At 52.8% G+C, this 19532-nt stretch overlaps 7 protein-coding genes across 7 annotated transcripts; 3 read left to right on the top strand and 4 right to left on the bottom strand.

Annotated features, from left to right (window-relative positions):
- Positions 1-174: 174 nt before the first annotated feature.
- N7474_001305 (Hpt domain-containing protein) lies at positions 175-837 on the top strand (the record flags this gene model as incomplete). Its single annotated transcript, XM_057192720.1, has 2 exons — positions 175-210; positions 262-837. The coding sequence occupies 2 exons, from the start codon at positions 175-177 to the stop codon at positions 835-837; spliced, it is 612 nt and encodes a 203-aa protein (XP_057057673.1).
- Positions 838-3663: 2826 nt separating this feature from the next.
- N7474_001304 (uncharacterized protein) lies at positions 3664-4322 on the top strand (the record flags this gene model as incomplete). The annotated part of the gene is made up of 3 exons (XM_057192719.1): positions 3664-3762; positions 3868-4177; positions 4243-4322. 3 exons carry the CDS (start codon positions 3664-3666, stop codon positions 4320-4322), a joined length of 489 nt encoding a protein of 162 aa, XP_057057672.1.
- A 300-nt stretch (positions 4323-4622) lies between these two features.
- On the bottom strand, positions 4623-6105 carry N7474_001303 (uncharacterized protein; the record flags this gene model as incomplete). The annotated part of the gene is made up of 3 exons (XM_057192718.1): positions 4623-5689; positions 5744-5824; positions 5874-6105. 3 exons carry the CDS (start codon positions 6103-6105, stop codon positions 4623-4625), a joined length of 1380 nt encoding a protein of 459 aa, XP_057057671.1.
- Positions 6106-6829: 724 nt separating this feature from the next.
- On the bottom strand, positions 6830-8013 carry N7474_001302 (uncharacterized protein; the record flags this gene model as incomplete). The annotated part of the gene is made up of 4 exons (XM_057192717.1): positions 6830-7057; positions 7127-7492; positions 7583-7885; positions 7939-8013. 4 exons carry the CDS (start codon positions 8011-8013, stop codon positions 6830-6832), a joined length of 972 nt encoding a protein of 323 aa, XP_057057670.1.
- A 1655-nt stretch (positions 8014-9668) lies between these two features.
- Positions 9669-10318, bottom strand: N7474_001301 (uncharacterized protein; the record flags this gene model as incomplete). Its single annotated transcript, XM_057192716.1, has 2 exons — positions 9669-10135; positions 10294-10318. The coding sequence occupies 2 exons, from the start codon at positions 10316-10318 to the stop codon at positions 9669-9671; spliced, it is 492 nt and encodes a 163-aa protein (XP_057057669.1).
- Positions 10319-12515: 2197 nt separating this feature from the next.
- Positions 12516-14403, bottom strand: N7474_001300 (CAAX farnesyltransferase subunit beta RAM1; the record flags this gene model as incomplete). The annotated part of the gene is made up of 7 exons (XM_057192715.1): positions 12516-12777; positions 12834-13112; positions 13167-13284; positions 13340-13467; positions 13525-13599; positions 13667-13822; positions 13919-14403. 7 exons carry the CDS (start codon positions 14401-14403, stop codon positions 12516-12518), a joined length of 1503 nt encoding a protein of 500 aa, XP_057057668.1.
- An 828-nt stretch (positions 14404-15231) lies between these two features.
- Positions 15232-17626, top strand: N7474_001299 (Zn(II)2Cys6 transcription factor domain-containing protein; the record flags this gene model as incomplete). Its single annotated transcript, XM_057192714.1, has 2 exons — positions 15232-17470; positions 17526-17626. The coding sequence occupies 2 exons, from the start codon at positions 15232-15234 to the stop codon at positions 17624-17626; spliced, it is 2340 nt and encodes a 779-aa protein (XP_057057667.1).
- Between the last annotated feature and the right edge of the window lie 1906 nt (positions 17627-19532).

Genomic DNA, 19532 nt, shown 5'->3' with positions numbered 1-19532 from the left:
GTCGATCTTATTCTTCCTATTTGTGTGCTTGTTATGATCGATCTCAAAGCAATATGGACTGCGGCTAACGGAGATCCAAAGCAGACCAGGCCATTCGGCTCTAAGACTGGCAAGGCCAAATCCGGTGCTCAAAAACAAGTGTGAAAAGTCGCTTTGCAATTCTCAACTCACAACATGCCTCCTGCCGACACCAAGAAGGCAGAGGACCCTGTAGGTCTTTGTGTTGGCATCCTATAAATCCAGACTAACATCCATGCACAGGCCAAGAAGCAGGGTCCGCCCAAGCTGTCAGATGTCAAAGATATCATCGATGAGAGCACCTTTGAGCAGATCCTCGAGATGGATGATGAGGACGACCGTGATTTCAGCAAGGGCATTGTCTATGGTTTCTTTGACCAGGCTAAGTCCACATTTAAGAAAATGGAGGATGAACTGTATGTGTTGTGTTATCCTCTTTTTTCTGAAATCACCTCTAACTCGCCCAACAGGAAGAAAAAGAACCTTAAGGAACTTTCTTCTCTCGGCCACTTTCTCAAGGGCTCATCTGCTACCCTGGGCCTGACCAAGGTCAAGGATTCCTGTGAGAAGATCCAACACTACGGCGCCGGCAAGGACGAGGCCGGAGTCGTCGACGAGCCCGACAATGAGGTCTCCCTGAAGCACATCCAGTCCACTCTCACAGATGTCAAGGCCGATTACACGGAAGTCGAGAAGTTCTTGCGCCGATTCTATGGGGAAGAGGTGAAGCCCGAAGATGAACAAAAGGAGCAGAAGGAGACAAAGAAGGAGGAGGAGCCCACCACCACCAAGAAGGAGGAGAAAGAGACTAAGAAATAGTCGTGGACCACGCGAGACGGTTTGATTTCTCACCTTTCCATTTTCCTTTTCCTTTACTTCAAGCGCAGGATGGAGCATTGCGATGGCTTTTTCTGGTTTCTGGTTTTTTTGACGTACATACAATCCCGCAATCCCCCCTTCCCTTCTCCAACCTCTCGAAAGGGGCCCTTTTTTTTCTTTCTTTCTGGTTCTGCCATTTGAGGCAGATCTGAAGAAATCGCAACGAGACTTACACCCCCCAAATGCCGAGGAGACTACAGAGTACCAAAGATACGGAAATCCGAGCGTCTCTGTCTAGCTATGCTGCTTCTGTGCTGTGCCTCCTAGAAAACGAGTACATATCGGTAGGTCCAAAACGCCCACGCTGCCGTATATTTGGCTGGAATAGCCGCCGTAAACCCAGGTGCCGCGTTAAACTCACGCCCAGCCCAAGATCAACACCGCGAGGCGTCGATTGGCGCTCCCTGCAAAGCTTCCTTCGGCGCCACTTGCATGAGGCTCAAGTGCGCCCCGATAAGCTTGAATCGACTTGCCCCGGATCGAGAGATAAGGCACACGACCTGCACAATCGAAGCTAGTAGTCGATCGCAGGAGCCGATCGTCCCGACCTAGTCGCCTTCATGGTAATGCTGCTGAATACATACATCCATGGACGTAATAGATATCCTCAATATGCTCACATGATCTGTCCGCTCTACCGCTCTACCGTCTTTTACTGGACTTCCCCCGGGGAGAGCACATAAAGCCGCAGGCAACAAACGCACCTCCAAACTGACAGTTGACATTCGGCCTAGAAATTGAGATCCGCCTTGCATTCTTGAAAACGGGTGTCGGGAACTTGCAGTGGCCAGAGCTCCTTCCTAGTATCTTTTCTCGGCTCGAGTTTTGGACTGCTCCTCTTCTCTTTAACAGTGTCACGGCAGTCTGTCTGGGAACAACAACGGCGAGGACGGGACTGTGCAGAACTAGGAACAGATTCTGGATACCCGCTCTCCGAACGAACGACTCAAGTCTTTTCTTGCGGTCTTTTTCTTGGTTGTTAATTGACACAGGGGCAAGTACCTGGTTTCAGGACAATAGAGAAGACGATCCAATCTCTTATCCGAATCTGTGTACGACACAGACAGATTTGAAGTGACTTTGATTTATTTGGCTTTGCTTCCTGTCCCACGCGGCTCTGCGGCCGTGAGCTACGAGACAAACGAGCCACCTACCTAGAGTCGAGTCAAGCCGTGCTTTCCCACACCGAGAACTGTACAAAGATAACGGACGTGCAGTGCTGAAATGCAGGCAGGAGCAAGTGGGCAGTTTTGGCTGGAGGTATTGCCTCTTATTGCAACCTGGCCTGGCGGCGGGTCGGGCGCCTTGTTGCACTACAGCTCCAACGGGCCTCGTTTTTTTATTGCGCAGCTGGATGCCTTGGCAGCACCACCGGACAGGCGCATTTTTCTATTCTCATTCCTGTTGTTCCTGTTGTTTCCAGGAAGACTCTGGCAAAGTCTGGAATGTTTAGCAAGGCTCGACTTCGTGGTCAGCGTACACTGCTGAAAGTGATATACATATATACAGCTGCAGGTATCTGCACTCAAGAGTCAAGTTTGGAATTAGAATTCCTAATTTCGGATATGCACTTGCCCGTATCCACGGTTCGGAGTCATCCCTAGCCCAGTCAGTCAAGATATCCATCGAATTGCTTGCACTATACCTATCATCTTACAGACACAGAATCGATGCCCATCTAGCCTCGACGAATGATTCAGCATGCATGCACGCAGACATATATCTGTCTGTCGTCTGTCTGTCTCGGCTAGCAGACTCGACTCTCTTCAGCGGGCTCCGTCAACAGCCAGCGTGCCTTGCGCGACGTCGCTCAGTCCTCGACCCCGTCTTCCTGACTGCCAGTTGGGTCCTCTGTTTGTTTCGTCCGGATGAAGACACGCTTTCCTATCCCTCTGTAGTAAACCGTTTGTCTCCAAGAGCAAGAAAAGGGTCCCAAGGAATTAGTCCTTGCTAAATCTACTCGGAGCTCTCATTGGTCTGGCGTGTGCAGCTGTGCCAGGGTTGGAAGCTGAGAGACGCGGGCGTGGTTGGCGAACAGGCGCATATTGTACAACCCTGCTCCATACAGAGACCCGCGAATATCCTCCCATCGACATCCGGATTCGGTCTACAGGCCCTCCCTCCCTGCAGACAAGCTCTATAATTCCCTCTTTCCCCGCTCCTCTGCACCCTGCCCTGCCGTGCTGGTACATGCATATACAACCAAGCGCACCAAAAGCAGGAGAGCTCGAGCAGCTGTCACATCCAGCAGCCTCGACAAGACAAAACCTAGTTGCTTTCCCGGCTGGCGCGCGTCTGCTCCTGGCACGGCCCTCTTCCGCCTGATTGCGCCTGGCCGCGTGCTGTGTTGGCGAGCTAGACCCATCCATTCGTTCGTTGTTGATACGATACGCCCCTGCTCCATCCAGGATCTCGGAGAAGCGATCCGATTGCTGGCCTATTCCCCGATAGCTCCCTTCGCAAGCAAGCCCTGGCCACCACCCACTGGTGGTGACGGCCTCGTGCAAGCAGACTGAACAACGGCCGTTGGTGGGGTCAGGCCGGGGAACTAATGGCCTCGCCGTTGGTCCTTGTTTGAATGCGGTGCCGTCGTCGCTGGATGGATATAAAGTCCTGCTTCTTGATCGACTGATCGACTTTGTCTACACCTCTCAAGTATTTCGATATATTGCAAGCATCGAGTAGCATCCTGCTCAAGCACTTGCCCATATTCTTTATATCATTCCGCACACCTCATCTCTATATTCCTTCGATCCAGCCAGCGCCATGGCCGTCGGCCCGCGAGTTTCCAAAGAAGAATTCATGCACGCACTGGTGCTAGATCCTCGCGACTCGCAGCATGAACAGTACTACCGAGCCATGCGAGTGAGTAACCACCATTCTAGATTTGGACTGTACACCTATATGCGATCCTTCCTTCCCTTTCTATCTCTACCCAATCTCCACAGACTTCAAACTAACAATTTCCAGGATGAAGCAATCATGGTCTACAACCGCATGAACCAAGACACAACGCACCTGCTAGACAGCGTGGCCGCCGATCCAGCCACTCGCCCGCCCTTCTTCTGGCACCATATTCGACCAGAGCGTCAGCGCTGGGCTATCCTAGAGATCTGGCGCAATGCGGGCCCACTGACTCGCCCACTGTTTGACCGCGGTGGAACTAATGGCGAGTACGGGCCCAACTGGGTCGCTGGGTGGTTGCTGTACAGCGTGTTTCGGTCGCGGGATGTGAGGAATAATCGGAATCGGAGAAAAGGGGAGAGTCATGCCTGTGATGGTGAGTTTTCTGGCTTTCTGAATTATTTGAATTATATGCTCTTGCTGATATGGTCTCGATCGTAGACAAGCGGTCTAAACAAGTCGAAGGGGCACCGCCTCCTCCGAAGAAGTATTACGATCCAGTGCGGAATGGGACGCTCTAAGGTGGTGGAGGGGTTTTCAATTCTAATTTGTCTATTTTTCGCTTATTTTTTGGTATCGCTTGATGAAGTGCGTAGGTATTGCTTTGGGGTAACTGAAAGCCAGAAATTTAATGCCAATTGCCTGCCCACGTCTGAGCCCAGTTACAAGTAAGCTCTGTAGTCGGAGCTTGGGTATGACTGTATAGCGAAATTGAAATGACTGCTATGAGGTGCGATGCGATTCAAATGGACACACGCTCCATGTCTACCGAAACAAAAACATCCACGTGAAGAGAAGGGTGTAATCGTACAATCCCCTAATCAGTCGTCGTCCCCGCCGTCTTTGCCGTCTTTACCGTCTTTGCCATCTTTGCCATTACTTTTGCCGTTCTTGTGGCGTCGTTCCGACCTCAGAGCCTCAGTAACTGACTCATCATGCTCGTCGGCACGCTCATTCCACTCGGCGTCGTACTCGGCTGCAATGCTCTTTATTTCGCGACGGAGTGCGTTGCCCTCGTCAATCAGAGATTCCCATAATTGAAGGTCGACATTGTGCAGCTGGTAAAGTTTGTTCTGCCGGGCGCTGATGGTGAAATCAAGCGCGGATCGGTACGAGATCTCTCGATTATGGTATAAAAACCACAGGTAGCCGCCCATCAGCGTGGACAAGCTGACCAGGTAGGTGACTGGTTCCATAGTATCCCAGCCCAGATCCGTCTCGAAGGTCAATCTGTACACTATGTACCACCACGTCGACAGTATCCCGAACCCGCCAATAGCCACGCGTTGCGCGCCGCGGTGAGCAAGCGTATCACATTCGTGCTTGATCTCGGCAATGCCCTTAATTCGCCGTGAGAGCTTGCGCAGCCGCATGCGAAGAAAATGGGTGCGCTCGCTAAACGACGGAACTCCAATTCGGATCTGACCCAGTCCGGATGGAGCCCCTTCTATCGTGACGATGAATTCGCGTGCCCGCGCTGCGTCGCGGATGAAGTCTCCCACCTCTGTAGCTTGGGACCACCGCACAAAGCGTTCGGCTTCGGCTTCGTCGGAGTTGGTCCTGCGCGGATAGCTGTATGTCTCTGCATCTTCTTCTCTGGATCTTCGTCGGCGCTCTGCAGGTACTCCACTCCCAGGGTGCTTCTCGCTGTCGAGAATATCCTCATTCAACTCTGCGTCGTGTTGTCCGGCATCTATATCCATGTCTCCTGGAATCTTCTTCTTTGGTTTGATTGCACTGTCGTCATGCTGCAATACAATAAACGAAATTGCTGGTGCTCGTGGTTTCCCATGCTCGCCCTTGATTGGTGGCAGTTCTGACTGAATTAGCCGCTCCAAATACGAGAGCGGCTGTTGAGGATGCACCAAAATAGCTATGGGTTCAACCCCTACATGGAAGTTAGCATACTGCAGTACAGCTCACGCATAAAGTGGATATTCACCTTGACCATGGTTTTGGTTGCCAATGGTATTTAACGGAATGATCAATTTGAAAAGCCGCGATGGTGTCGTCAACAATTTCCCTGTTGGTGATCAGAAAGTATCAAGTCTAGATACAACGAGCCCACTTACCCTTGCTCATACTGTGAGGTTGTTTGTCGGATTCCAAGGTGGACTGCGACCTTTTGCCCTCTTCATTCAACACCTGCCGCTGTGGTCGAGTGTCTTCCTCATCCTCCTTGGTCTCAAAGCGCTGAAGAATCTCTTCCGTTTTGCGGCTGTCGGTGGCCTTGGTACAGTTTATCTTCCTAAAGAAACGGGTTTGGTGCATTCCGTTGCGCATATATCGACCTTCTGCCACCATCTCAAGAGATGCTCTAGATGGGCTGGCTGACACCAATAGTGTTCGCACCCCTGAAAGTCGAGGATGTGAGCGACCTCCATTCTGGGCTAGGCAGTGTATCTGCCGGAGAGAAGATGAATGACCAAGTCCAGTCGCATTATTCAGTGCAATCGACCGCAAGCCCCGTGGTGGCGGGTATACTCTGACACCCGGCTGCCACACTCGGCCAGCTGCTGTCCCCGAAAGCGAGCTGGCGCTCCGTACCCAAGGAAGCATGGTTGGATGCTAAGCTCGAAGGACGCTCTATGTCTCAGCTGTGTCTTTTCGAAGATAGAGGCATGGTTCGATGAGTGAAATCGTGGACGGTTTAGAATGGTTTCAGGTCATTTTATGCGACACGTTCCCTGTTGTTTGAATATGATGTGGCAGGCTCAACCAATTAGGTGTGGCCATCCTTGCAAGCGCATCTCAACCTCCCTGCCTTGCTTGGATAAATCCGTCTGACGTCAGTGTGGCGCACGTTGTGGCGGTGCTCGCTTCGGGAGCTATCTCCTCCGTGCAGGGATTTGAGACATGAAACCGTCGTTATTTTGGTGTGTTTACTAAAATCATTCGATTTTGCATACATATTAAATAAAACAAACGTCCTATAGTATGGTTTACCCTCTTCAGTGATCACGCGACTCAACTATCCCAAACATAAATACCTCCCTGATCCTGCACCTCAGTCTCCAAACTGACAAGGCTATTCATATTGTGCTGTCTCATTTTTGCACCAGTCCCAAAACGCGGCAGCGACCCCGGTACCACCTTCTTCCCGGCTCTTCATAGCATCCACTAAATCTTTCCTCGGGACATGTAGTCTGCCCCATGGGATGACATATGAGCCATTCTGTTCCGGTTGGATATCGGGTGACAAGCCGGCGTATAGTTCAGTAAAGGCACCAAACTTGGGATGATGGAGCAACCATCCCTGTTAGAATGCCAATGGCATTCAAAATTAGCCCTATCATCATTTGGTAAACATTGTAGGGAATCTTACGGTCAGGGCGTTCGTAATAGTCCCCATATGTCTTTGCAAAGGACTCTTCAGGTTGCCAGGATTGAACGCAACATGAACGACTCCTTCGCTTTGAGTCCTTTTAGCGAATTCTGAGGCCAAAAACATGTTTCCGGTTTTGCTCTGGGAATATTTGTCTCGCTGACTTCCGTCTTTTTTCGACCATGTGATATTCTCCATATCAATTCCACCGGAGGGGGCACCCAAATCGATCGCTAATGATCCGGCCCAGGCTACCCGCACGGAGCCTTTTGGCTCAGTAGCTGCGGTTCGTTGAAGGATTGGCAGTAATTTTTGGGTGAAGAGGAAAGGAGCCAGGCAATTTGTGCCCATTTGAAGTTCATAGCCCTAATGCCACATACATGTCAGTTTAAGGAAGAAAACCATATCCCTGATCTCAGGGTGTATGCATCCTAAATTATCTGATCGATAACTCACCTGCTTCGTTTTGCTCCCCGCTGGCGGTACCATGACGCCGGCATTGTTCCAAAGCACATCCAGTCGGGTTTCATTTGCCATGAACTCTTCGGCGGACTTCTTTATTCCCGATAGATCGTCCAAGTCCAAGTGAAGAAACTTCACCTTGCCACTGGAGCTCGGGTGCTCTGCCTCGCACCATGAAATAGTATCCCGAGCCTTGGGCTCGGATCGTGCAGCAACATACACGGTACCATTTTTTGCAAACAGGATGTTGACTAGCTCACGGCCCACTCCAGAAGCTCCGCCGGTGACAATGAATACCTGCGAAATCCCAGTCAGAAACCAGTCTAAGATAATTGTCTGCATTAACACACCTTTCCAGACAGGTCTCCACATTCCTTGTCCGTGAACTTCGGCGCGGGAGGGTAGGACTGACTCCAGACTGACATGGCTGCTGTGAAAGTAAGGAATCGATGATGAAATAAGAATTGAGGAGAAGTCGGGCGAACCAAATATTTATTACCGAAAAACCAAACCGAGAACGGCGTTGATATTCAGTGGCGACTCCGCGTGAACCCGCCCCACCCAAGCTCGCAAGCTTGTTCCTCGGTCGCGGCCACACTTGGTACCCGGCCGCCGTTTTCGCTTTTACACAATAACTTTGACGAAGGCTGCGGACTTCCCACATTATTATTCTGTAAGGGATTTTGGTTTATAATTGGCCAATCTTGTCGGGCGAGTTATAACATCGCGACGATGACAATTGAAGGTCGCGATTCTGTCAAACCATTCGAGTCGTCACATGGAACTACTCCGTCTCTTCTGGAACTTATCACGTCAACCTCCACCAATGGAGACATGGAGTATAGTTCCCAGGCGCTCTGTCTCAGATGACTGACTCTTCTTCCCGAGCAAGTTCAAAGTCATCTTTGGCTGACATATTCCAGTTTTTTGATGAAACTGACAGGCCAACATTCATGCGACTCCTTCGTCAAGAACAAGGACGACTTGGATACACACGGATGCTCTCCTTCGAGAATCTACTCAGCATATTATTCAACTGATGAAGGTTGCTAACTCCCGTGTCGTTGAATTTGCATTATTTCTTGAGGAAGTTTCAAAGACGAGAATGGATAATATGTCACCATTCGTTCTGCCTTGCATATACCAGTGCGCCCATTCACTCTCTTGGCTGGTTGGAGAATCTACCGAAGAAGGTTATGCAATGGGTTTGTCTGTCTGTAAAAGAACCCTCCGACTATTGGCCTCGAGATGGAAACTCGGACGTATTCAAGAGTTATGCTTATCTACGGTTTACCAGCTACTGGATCTGATAGGAATTTACCTGAAGGTTCTCCATGTAATGGAAGATGAACTGGAAAAAGATGCTATGGAATAGAGCAAAGTTATCTGGACTGGTATGATCTTATTCGACTGGCTGGATGGTTCAAAATTCCCTCTTGTCAGCCTCCCAGAGTTCTGGCGCTAATTGACTGACTAGCAATATATATTGTCACCTAAACCACATATTATAGTTCTCAATTCCAATGAGAGGAGCTCTTATTTGCAACTACAAAGAGGCATCTAAAGATAAAGCAGACAGAAAAGACCGACGCAGAAACAGAAAAGCCACACATACACACACGCACACACACACACACACACACACACACACACACACACACACACACACACACACACACACACACACACACACACACACACACACACACACACAAAAAAAAAAAAAAATCGCCGACCTCCACGATGATGCAAATTCATCAGAAACAGGAAACACACAATCTGAGATGATCGATTCAAGGAACCGCTCAGCCCCATTCCACCCTCTATGCATCATTAGTTGGTCATGGTCATAGTCATAGTAATCATCAAGCATAATTGAGCAGTCGTGTCGACAAATCTCCAGTCCTGACAACGTTGTCGCTTTTCAATCTATCAGAAAACAGTCTGCCAATGACAATGCGCAGTCACAGTCGTAAATCATAGCTTCGTAAAAGAACCTCATCACAAGCAGGGCAGGGCCTAAGCATTTGCAATAACGCAATGGCCCCTCTCAATTCCATCTCTTCTCTTTCCCTCCAAATTAGGCGCCATGCCCACCATAAGTAAGAGCCCTAGCCGAAGTCGGAACCGTAACGTCCACCCCACCCTTCAGCGAGATCTGATGATGACCACCGGCACCACCCAGCCTCACGATCCTCTCGCGGTTCTCAGGGCTACTCCCGCCACTGGAGCTACCGCCACTGCTACTGACAGAGGTATCCGTGTCGTCATCACGACTAGACTTACGGCCCGTGCCTATCGCAACGGGAATCCCCTGCACGGCGCCGCCCTGGCTGTGGCCGGCGGGGTACATGCCGTCGTTGACGGAGAAGTTGCGGCAGATCAGGTACGCGCGCATGGCGGCGCTTTCGCGGGCGCGCACCTCAGATTCGCAGATTGCGTCTGTTTGATACTCGCGATTGTTCACTCGGACCACGCAGCTGTACCCGCCTTCATTGCCGGATGACTCGTATGTTGGCTCTGGCCAGCGGCGGCGCCGGCAGAGACCTGTTGGAATGGGTTAGTGTGGTTTTGGGGCTGGAGTTGGGGGATGCTGCAGGGGGTGGTGGTTGGGTATGTGGTAATGCAGATGATGAATTTTGGGATGCATATCCCGAAATAGAATAGAAGCCAAGTCAAGTATACAACGAAAATTAAGTACATACTTGCCAGATAGAGCATATAGTACATATCTCACGACGGCAAGAGCGAATGGGTCGAACCGAGCATAAATTGAGGCTTGCCCCAGTGAGACAGGTAGGTCAACGGCGTTCGTTGGCCCTGGCGACTCTGCAGTGAATCGTGACAGCTACCCCGACAGCATTGGACGGAATTGGGCCGCTGAAGCAACTGGTAACGGGTAGGGCTGAAAGAAAAGGCTAAGCTGCTGGACTGAGGCAACTCCAAAATGCGGAACTTGATGCCCAACGCCGCGACACTGTGTTGTGCTGTCACGGACAGCGGACTGGGTGACGGGATATGCGTTTGCCGGCCTCACAGGGAACCCACTTTCTAATTTCTTGCAGTGGGAGCAAAAAGGTTTGCTTGCCTGATAGGGCTGCAAGTAAAGAAAAAAGCAAAAAGCAAAAATGAGAAAGAGAGGAAGAGAGAGCGGACGAGGACGAGGACGAGGACTAAAAGGTCAACAAAGACATCCGAAGATGCCACGCCACCCCGCCATTCACATATACAAAATACACGGTTTCCTCCGTACGACAGAAGCAGACAGAAAACAATTTTTAATTTTTTTTTCTTACCAAGCAAAGAAAAGAGAGGGGGGGGGAGATCCGGATCCAGACAGATGAGCAATTGATTGAACTACTCCATCGCCAACGGGTGGGGCAGGACGCTGCAGCAATGCAAAGGAGTCAGACCCGTGTTAGAGGTAGGTGTGTGTTGTCCTCAATGTACACGACACGACACGATACAGGACAGGACAGGACAGGACAGGGCCGAAGCGAAATGCGCCGTTGCAATTGTTGCAGAGTACGAAACGAAACACAAAAAGGCGGATCCCTCGCCGCGCCGTCGGGCGTGTCGATAGACAAACGCTGCCTGAAGAGGGAAAAGAAAGGACAACAAACTGATACGCGGACAGACACGCTAGCTACACGAAACGGCGGGTGGCCGATTCCAATACCCACTGTTGGAAAACTATCCATCTCCCTGGAACCGGGCTGACCGTATATTCGCCTGTGTCAAGGTTACAAACCCCGAACGCGAGATCCGAGAACACAGCGGCCACGGCCACAATTGGCCAATAATTCGGGAGGCAACGAACAGACAGTACTGGAAACTGTCTCCGTACTCTGGCGGGACAGTAATTAAAAAACAACAACATGAAAATCGGTTTCGGAGCGTACTAAGAACCGATGCGCTGGCATGGCTGCGTGCCAGTCGAATTCCAGCCGAGTAATCGCCTCCAGGTTGCCTACTAGGAGTTGCTCGATTATTTCCCGCTGCAATTCGCCGATCGAGAAGGAATCCACCGGAGACTAAGAAAAGGGGATCTATCTTTTTTTCCCTGACTATTTTCTGCAGCGAGAGGGAGGAATTGATGGTCCTGGCGCTGCCGCTTTGTTGCATCTCCAATCCGTCATTGAGTTTTTTCCCACCCGTGTTGTGTCGCTAACGAGACCGACCAAAAAAACCCCGCAGTCGACGCGATTTGCCGCTGGATGATCATTTTATCGAGACGCGCAGGATCCACAGCGACACCACATGTTGTGCAGAGCGCGTCTCTCTCTCACTCAGTGTGGGCGGAAACTATAGCCAGGCCTTGCTAACTGTGCTGATTGACTCGAGCCACTGCACGTTCCCCTCTCGGAAGTTACGCGACAGGCATTATTCGGACGCAGTGATGAGTTGGCACATGTCGTGCGGTGGGGAGGGCGTTATGATTCAAACAGGTATGATTGCCCTGTTGGGCGTCCTGCAGTAATTCCGCCTGCTGGTCTGGGCGTCGATCCCCGATATATCAGGATCGGCGTAAAGGACTGGATCTCGGAGGGTTGTTAGATCTAAGGAATGTGGCCGCTGACGACATGGGCAAGAAGTCGGTAAGACAAAGAGAGGGAAGAAGTAAGCTATGACGCTAAGTAACTAATTCTGGAGCTGTCGTGTCAAGGATGCCATGCCATGAATGCCACACTCCGACAACGTTTCACTCGCTTTTTTGCAACTCCCTTGCGTTCGCACGCCGTGGGGATACATCACCCGCGTGGCCTCAGACCCTATCGCTACCCCCGAGCGGAGTCCCCTGTGCCGCGGGGTTCGCAGCAGCCCGCTCTAGAATCTACCACCTGAAGGGAGAGGGGCTGGGGCGAGCAGCAGGCCCCTGACTATCTTTGCTAGATGGTATTGCATCGGTTGGCGCCCCTCCCGGCCGCTATGGCTGCAGTGGTTGGCCTTCAAACCGGAGCCTCATCCTCTCCGCTGCCTGGTGCGGAATGACATACACCGGGTGAAAGGGTGCCAAGCGATCACTCTTCTCAAATACGTTGTCCTCTGCGCGATTCGGCGAAGACCGCCAGGAGAAAGCTGACGAGAAGATCTCGCTCGAGGAGACGCTGTGGTCGGTGCGATAGTGGTGGTGTTGAACTGCGCTCAAGCCCGCGAGGACATAGCAGCTATGGTAAGAGTCCGCGTGTCTGGCTTGCATGTCAGCGGCGCCCGCGTTGCCAAAGCCAGTGGTGGGAAGACTTACTTGCCCGGCTTGTCACGGAGGCCCCCATTATGGGATTGACAGCAGCCCAGAATATACCGAGTGAGGCCCTCGCGGCTAAACAGACTGCCTACTGAGATCTCCGGGCGGCCAGTGCCCTGTGGCTTTCCATCCAACGCAGACTGAAGCAATGGCCAGCACCCACCGACCCAGTGGCTGTAGCACCCATCTACTAACTTGTTCGTTCTCCCTGAAAGACCGCCCTCCGGAGCATACTGGCGTGAAGATAGCCAAGACAGCAGAAGAGGGACATTCATGTGCCTAGAAGCAGATTATGAGACTTGAACGATAGAAGTTCAGAACATAGGTCCGTACTGGAATATTGTTTCTTCAGGAGGCCCCAAAATAGAGAGGCAGGCCAGTGCACAAAAGGCATATGCGCCATGCGCTTCGCACCCGGGACTGCCGGATATGCCTCCTTCAAATGTTTGGCCTGGGAAATATCGATCAGCACCATTGATGAAATCCAAAGGTCAGTAGATTCTTACTTCGCGACAAGTATTCCGGGAGCCCGCTGGTGAGATTCTCGAGACCCACGCGGCGCGCTTCAACATCCGGCGGAAGTTCCAGCGGCAGGTCGAGTAGCGAGATAATGGTCATAGCACAGTAGGCGCCACTGGCGGCAAGTCAGGAATCCCAGCATGCATGAAACACATGAATCGTGATAGCTTACCGCATATCCTCCTCCCCGCCTTCGCACATGCAGAAGCCTCCATCTGCCGCCTTCACGCGGCCCAGCCATTGCCACCTGGACACCGGTCAGACTTGAAAGGACATGCAGTAAGAGAGGGGTTCCAAAAAAAGAGACAACTCACATTGCCTTGCGATCGACCAATGCGAAAGCTTCCTCGCCCCCAACCATTGCCAGTGCCAGGATAGTCGCATAACTGCCTGCCAGATGCGAGCTTTGACCATGGCCGCCCCCGAAGCCGCCGGTGGGGTTCTGCATGGGCCGAAGGGATTCGACCACGCTGGGAGAATTTAGAATCCGTTGCGAATAGCGTCACAGCCATGTGGAGGGCAAGCAGAAAAAAAAATGAATTGAAAAAAATGAAAAAAAAACTCACCGTTTGCGAAATCGCGTCACATCCTCGCCTAGGAGCGATAAACCGGCCAGCGCCCAGTAGACCATCCACGGGCGGCTGGCGTCCATGGCGACAAAGCCGGCGGGATAGTCCTCCAGGGAGTCATAGAGATAGGCTATATGGTGGTCCCGCTGAAGCGCGGGAACCCCGAGGGCGTTGAAGGGGCCTCGTTGGGTGGTGTGGATGCCTTGCAGAAACGGGAGGCACTTGTTGACCGTCTCGGTCTGCAGATCCAGGGTCTCTGTGACGAGCGGGTCCCGGATGGGCGGCGGCTGCGTGAACAGGACAGGGATTCCCGGGCGCGGTTCTTGGCTGATACTGGCCATTGTTTTGCGGGAGGCCCGTTCGGCCTCTCGACCGGGCTTCTTGGAGGTAGTGGAGGTGGCGAGTAGTGGGGGGTGAGTAGTTGTGGAAGATGGGAAACGAACAGGACGGCGATGTTTGGCCCGCACGGTGATGGGTGGCATCAATTATTATATTCAACACCGGACAGTGGTCTGTCCATGGTGGTTATTGTTCGTAGTTAATCAATATTGTTGTCGAGAACCGAGTTTGACGTTGCTATTGTTCGACTCCACTTGACCCGTGCTTCCCTGCTCTCAACCCTACGACTATTACCACTACTATGTAATCGTACGACCACTCCTCCTACACGGTCGGAGATTCTCGTGCATTTATTTAACCTGCATGTCAGAACTGCCATGCCAATGTGACAGGTCTCCTCCCTAGATAGGCGTGGCTGGTGCTCCCCTTGCCTCGGGACATCCGTGCGGGCGAGTCGACCAGTCCAGCGTGTGGCTAATGGACTACTAACGACTGCTCGCTACTGCACGGTCAGCGGACCAGCGAACTAATGGCCCAAGACAACGTGCTGATTGGACTAGACAAGCCATCTGATCGATCTGGTATTGCCACGACGTCGCTCCACTGATCGCCTCTTCCCGTCCTCCCGTGCTCATCCATGGTGCTATCCATGGGTGAACAGAGTCTAGCAAATGGAGTCTAGAGTCAACAAAAACAACGGAATAAATCCAATCAGGACCAAACTCTACAGTCTCATCCACAACAACCACCGACTAGTAACGACGACTACGCCCTGTCAATAATCCCAACCACTAAGGATGTGGCAATAAGACACCCCACACTCCTAGCGCCAGCCCTTCACCGCTGCTTTGTCCCGCCCACCGCTACCCTTTCATCGTCGCCGGTTGTGCGACTCGCTTTACTTGAGTCCTTCGCTTCCCTCTGGAACACTCCGTCTCCCCCTTCACCTTTCTTCTACCCCCCACGAAGCCATGTCAAATGTTGAGATGCCGAACGACGGCCTCATCGGGGTGGACTACGACTCCCGAGGTTATCTCCACCACCCAACATGGCCCGTGAGCGTCGACCAGTCCTCCCAGCGGCCCCAGGAAGGCCATGATCTCTCCCCCTTGCAAACCAGCGGTCACTCGCTTGAACAGTCGGTGGCCCACGACCCAGCCTTGATGCTCGACTGGCAATTTCAGATGCAACAGACCCCTCACCATCATCAACATTCGCTACCCTATTCCGCTGAAGGCCCCTCGTCGGCGCCCCAGTTCACCACCGCGAGCTATGGCATGGCCATCCAATCTTCACCCGTGGACATGATGTCCGGCCCGCAGGGTCAAATGAGCGCCGGTCTGCTCGACGGCCCCTATCTGCCGCTATCGGGGCCCCCAGTCGATGCCATGGTCCCTTTTACGTATCACGATTTCCGGGCAGATCTGATGGCCTTCCCCGAGGGTCTAGCCGAAGTGTCACCGTATGGTGCCCCGCACGGCGTCCTGGAGAGCAGCTCGCCCACGGATACGTATTTGGAGGTCCGTTCCCTGTCCAGCAGCGACAACGGCTGGAGCACCATCGATCATCGCCGCTCTCTAGACTTTACATATGAGCAACAGGGTGTCTTTGTGAACCCCACACAGACGCTGCATGATCGGAGCCTGTCAGAATCGTCGTACGCCACCTCATACGGCAGCTTTGTGGACATTTCGCACCCTATCAGCTCCCCCAACTCAGACACCAACCTAGACTTGCCCTATACCCACAACACAGCCATTGGCAGTGTTGCCGGGTCTTCGCCTCCAATTAATACGGTAACTCGCCGCTCCACTGATGATCATTCTTCTGGTTCACGGTCACCGCCGGCCGTCAGCCCTGGTACGATGATGCGGGCAATTCCTGTGCCCATCAAGAAGTCAGGCTCCCCGACCCGATCCTCTGGATCCGGGTCATCGGCTTCATCGTCTTCGCCTCCAAGCCGGAAACCGTCCCGCAAGAGCCCCATTGCGGCCAAGACGGCAGAGACGAAGGTCCGTAAACAATCGCAGACCGGCAAACCCGAGACCGAAAAGAAGGTCGGCAAGCGGAAGGGTCCGCTCAAGCCTGACCAACGCAAGCAAGCGAGTGAAATCCGGAAGTTACGGGCGTGTCTGCGCTGCAAGTTCCTCAAGAAGACTTGCGACAAGGGCGAGCCGTGTGCGGGATGCCAGCCGTCACATGCACGGTTATGGCAGGTCCCATGCACGCGAATCGACATCAAGGAGATCGGGTACTTCATGAAGGACTGGAAGGCCGACTACGAGCGTCACATCTCCCTCGGCTTCTCGGTGGGCAACATTACGGGATTTTCGGACATCGAACGCACCCTCTTCGTCACCCACGGCTATGGCCAGATTCTACCGATCAACGCCCGCGAGGTCTTTGTGCGGGATGAACAGTGCTTCAGTATGGACTGGACCGAATCCATCCTCCGCCCACCGACGCAGTATGAAGTCGAGACCGCCCGGCTCTCTGCTGGCATGGAGGGTATCTCGCACGCCATGCTGTCGGACTATCTGGACCGCCACATCGATGGGAACGGAACCTATGAGAAGTTCGTCGACGACTACTTCGAGGGAACTCCCTTCTTGACCCAGATGCTCAAGACTGCCTTCCGCTTCTACTTCCGCACCAAGATGCCCGTGATCCGAAAAGCGCTGAAGCTGGTTCTTGCATACAACCTAACCCTGCATGTGACCCTCGTGGAGGGCATCGGTGAGGAGGAAGGCTTCCTGGGCAAGATCCACGACCAGTCCTCCAAGTTCCGCGGCAAGACGGTGGCGCCCGTGATGATCAACTTCCAGATCAAGATTGCCATGGCGAGCATGTGGCGCGAGCTCCAAAAGGACGTGTTGGAGGAGCTGTCGGCGCTGTACTCCAGCGTGTACAGTGGCGACAAGCTGAAGAACTGGCCGACGATCTTCCTGCTGGCCTCGATGCTGCTGGCCGTGTGGGAGGAGATGCAATTCGACACGCACTATCGGACCCAGGACCAGCCCGCCGTCGACAAGTTCTGCAGCGACATGGAGACCACCCCCGTTGGCGTGATCGTCGGACTCTTCCAGGCTATCTCGCAGAAGTTGCCCCCCTTCACGGACTGGGACACGCAGAAGCACCACCAGCTGCTGTACTCGAACCCGGATGTGTGCAACACCATGACCGAAGTCCGGCAGCATGTTGAACAACACCGTAAGGTTCACCCGCATTTGTTCTCATGTTACCCTACTGACTGACTCCCTCACAGAGAGCTACCTGCGCGGCCGCTCCAACTCCAAATTCAACCGCGGCGACTTTGACTGCCTTTCGAACAAATTTCTGTCGCGCCTCGTGATTCGCGCGAATTAGCGACTCCAGCGATGACTATGCGCATGATGATGATCTATTTTGCGATCCAGCGTTTTTCTGTTTGCCCGGATGCCGACACGAACTGGATGAGAATACGCGACCGACTATTATTATTGAAGTGATGACAATGCGCTTTGTACCCTCTTTTGATGATGATGATGATGATGGGGGCGCTCCCAGTGAGCCAGCCCTGACGAGCTGCATTGAACTATCTTTTTGTCTTTCTTATTATCTGTGTGTGTTTTGTTAACTTTTCCCTCTTGTCTTTGTGGTATACCTTTCTCGCATAGTTGTGTCTCACCAGCGATGAACGCGGATCACGAATGTTATGACCCTGTACGGCCGACGGTGTCTTGGTTTTATTTTGCTCATTGATGATGTTTTGTTTTCGGTCCGATCGGGACCAACCACTATTACCTACTGCGGGGGGTCGTCCAGGATGTCCTCGGCCTAGCTCGCATTCTTGCCGGTGGCCATGTTTCTTTTTTTGGATCGGGAGCCCACGAGGTGAAAAGAGGGCGTTTTATACCATTTGCGTATGTCAGTATCTCTTACGAGTCATTCTATGCTTTTCTCTTCCCGTGTAGTCCATAACAGGCAATAACTACGCATCATCCGTATACGCCGAGGAACGTGTGGATCCGAAAGCGGGGATCACCTGACGGGGCGCAGTGATCGCCTTATCCACCCCCTCTCTTTCGATCGCGGCCGTCACACGTCATTGCCGTCGGCCCGATCACGTAGAATGTGGCTGGGTTGGCGGGAGTGTTTCCCCTGATAGACACGGAGAATACGTCACAGTACTCGTATGATCAAGAAAAAAGAGAGCCAGGGGCTGCTAGTCGTCTCGGACTAGTGAACAGTCTAGAACCTGCCAGTGGTGGCGTCAGCGAGGCCTTGTCTGTTCCCAGGCACCGCTGACTCACGCTTCTATCTCCTTCTCTCCCTCTGTTCCGGTCTCTGACTAAGATCGCCCCCCGACCGCTCCTACTTAAAGCATTCCCCCTCTTTCAACTCTCTCCTCTCACCATCCACCCACGCTTTCTGCCTTCTTGGTCCTTCCACCTTACCATCTCCCATATCCGGTCCCATCACATCACTGCGAGCACCGCTCATCTCTCATCATGCAGATCTTCGTCAAGACTCGTGAGTATCCCTCCTTCACCCGGCGCGTACTTGGGCTGCGCGGTTTCTTTCGCCACGGAACGGGCGACTAACTTGCCCCTGCTTCTAGTTACTGGCAAGACCATCACTCTTGAGGTCGAGTCCAGCGATACCATCGACAATGTCAAGTCCAAGATCCAGGACAAGGAGGGTATCCCTCCCGACCAGCAGCGTCTGATCTTCGCGGGCAAGCAGCTCGAGGACGGTCGTACTCTGAGCGATTATAACATCCAGAAGGAGTCGACCCTCCACCTGGTGCTCCGTCTGCGTGGCGGTATGCAGATTTGTAAGTGACATAACCCCCAGCCACTGAGGCAACCAAGATGCTAATTTGCCACAGTCGTCAAGACCCTCACCGGCAAGACCATCACCCTCGAGGTTGAGTCGTCGGACACCATCGACAATGTCAAGTCCAAGATTCAGGACAAGGAGGGCATTCCCCCCGACCAGCAGCGCCTGATCTTCGCGGGTAAGCAGCTGGAGGACGGCCGCACTCTGTCCGACTACAACATCCAGAAGGAGTCGACCCTCCACCTGGTGCTCCGTCTGCGCGGTGGTATGCAGATCTTCGTCAAGACCCTCACGGGAAAGACCATTACCCTGGAAGTGGAGTCATCCGACACGATCGACAACGTCAAGAGCAAGATCCAAGACAAGGAGGGTATTCCCCCAGACCAGCAGCGGTTGATCTTTGCCGGCAAGCAGCTTGAAGACGGCCGAACCCTCTCCGACTACAACATCC

This window comes from Penicillium riverlandense (assembly GCF_028828495.1).
Source record: "Penicillium riverlandense strain IBT 135883 chromosome Unknown utg000001l_segment0_segment0, whole genome shotgun sequence".
Taxonomy (NCBI): Eukaryota; Fungi; Ascomycota; class Eurotiomycetes; order Eurotiales; family Aspergillaceae; genus Penicillium; species Penicillium riverlandense.
The sequence above is the reverse complement of the archived record's forward strand: the minus strand, read 5'-3'. Positions and strand labels throughout refer to the sequence as shown.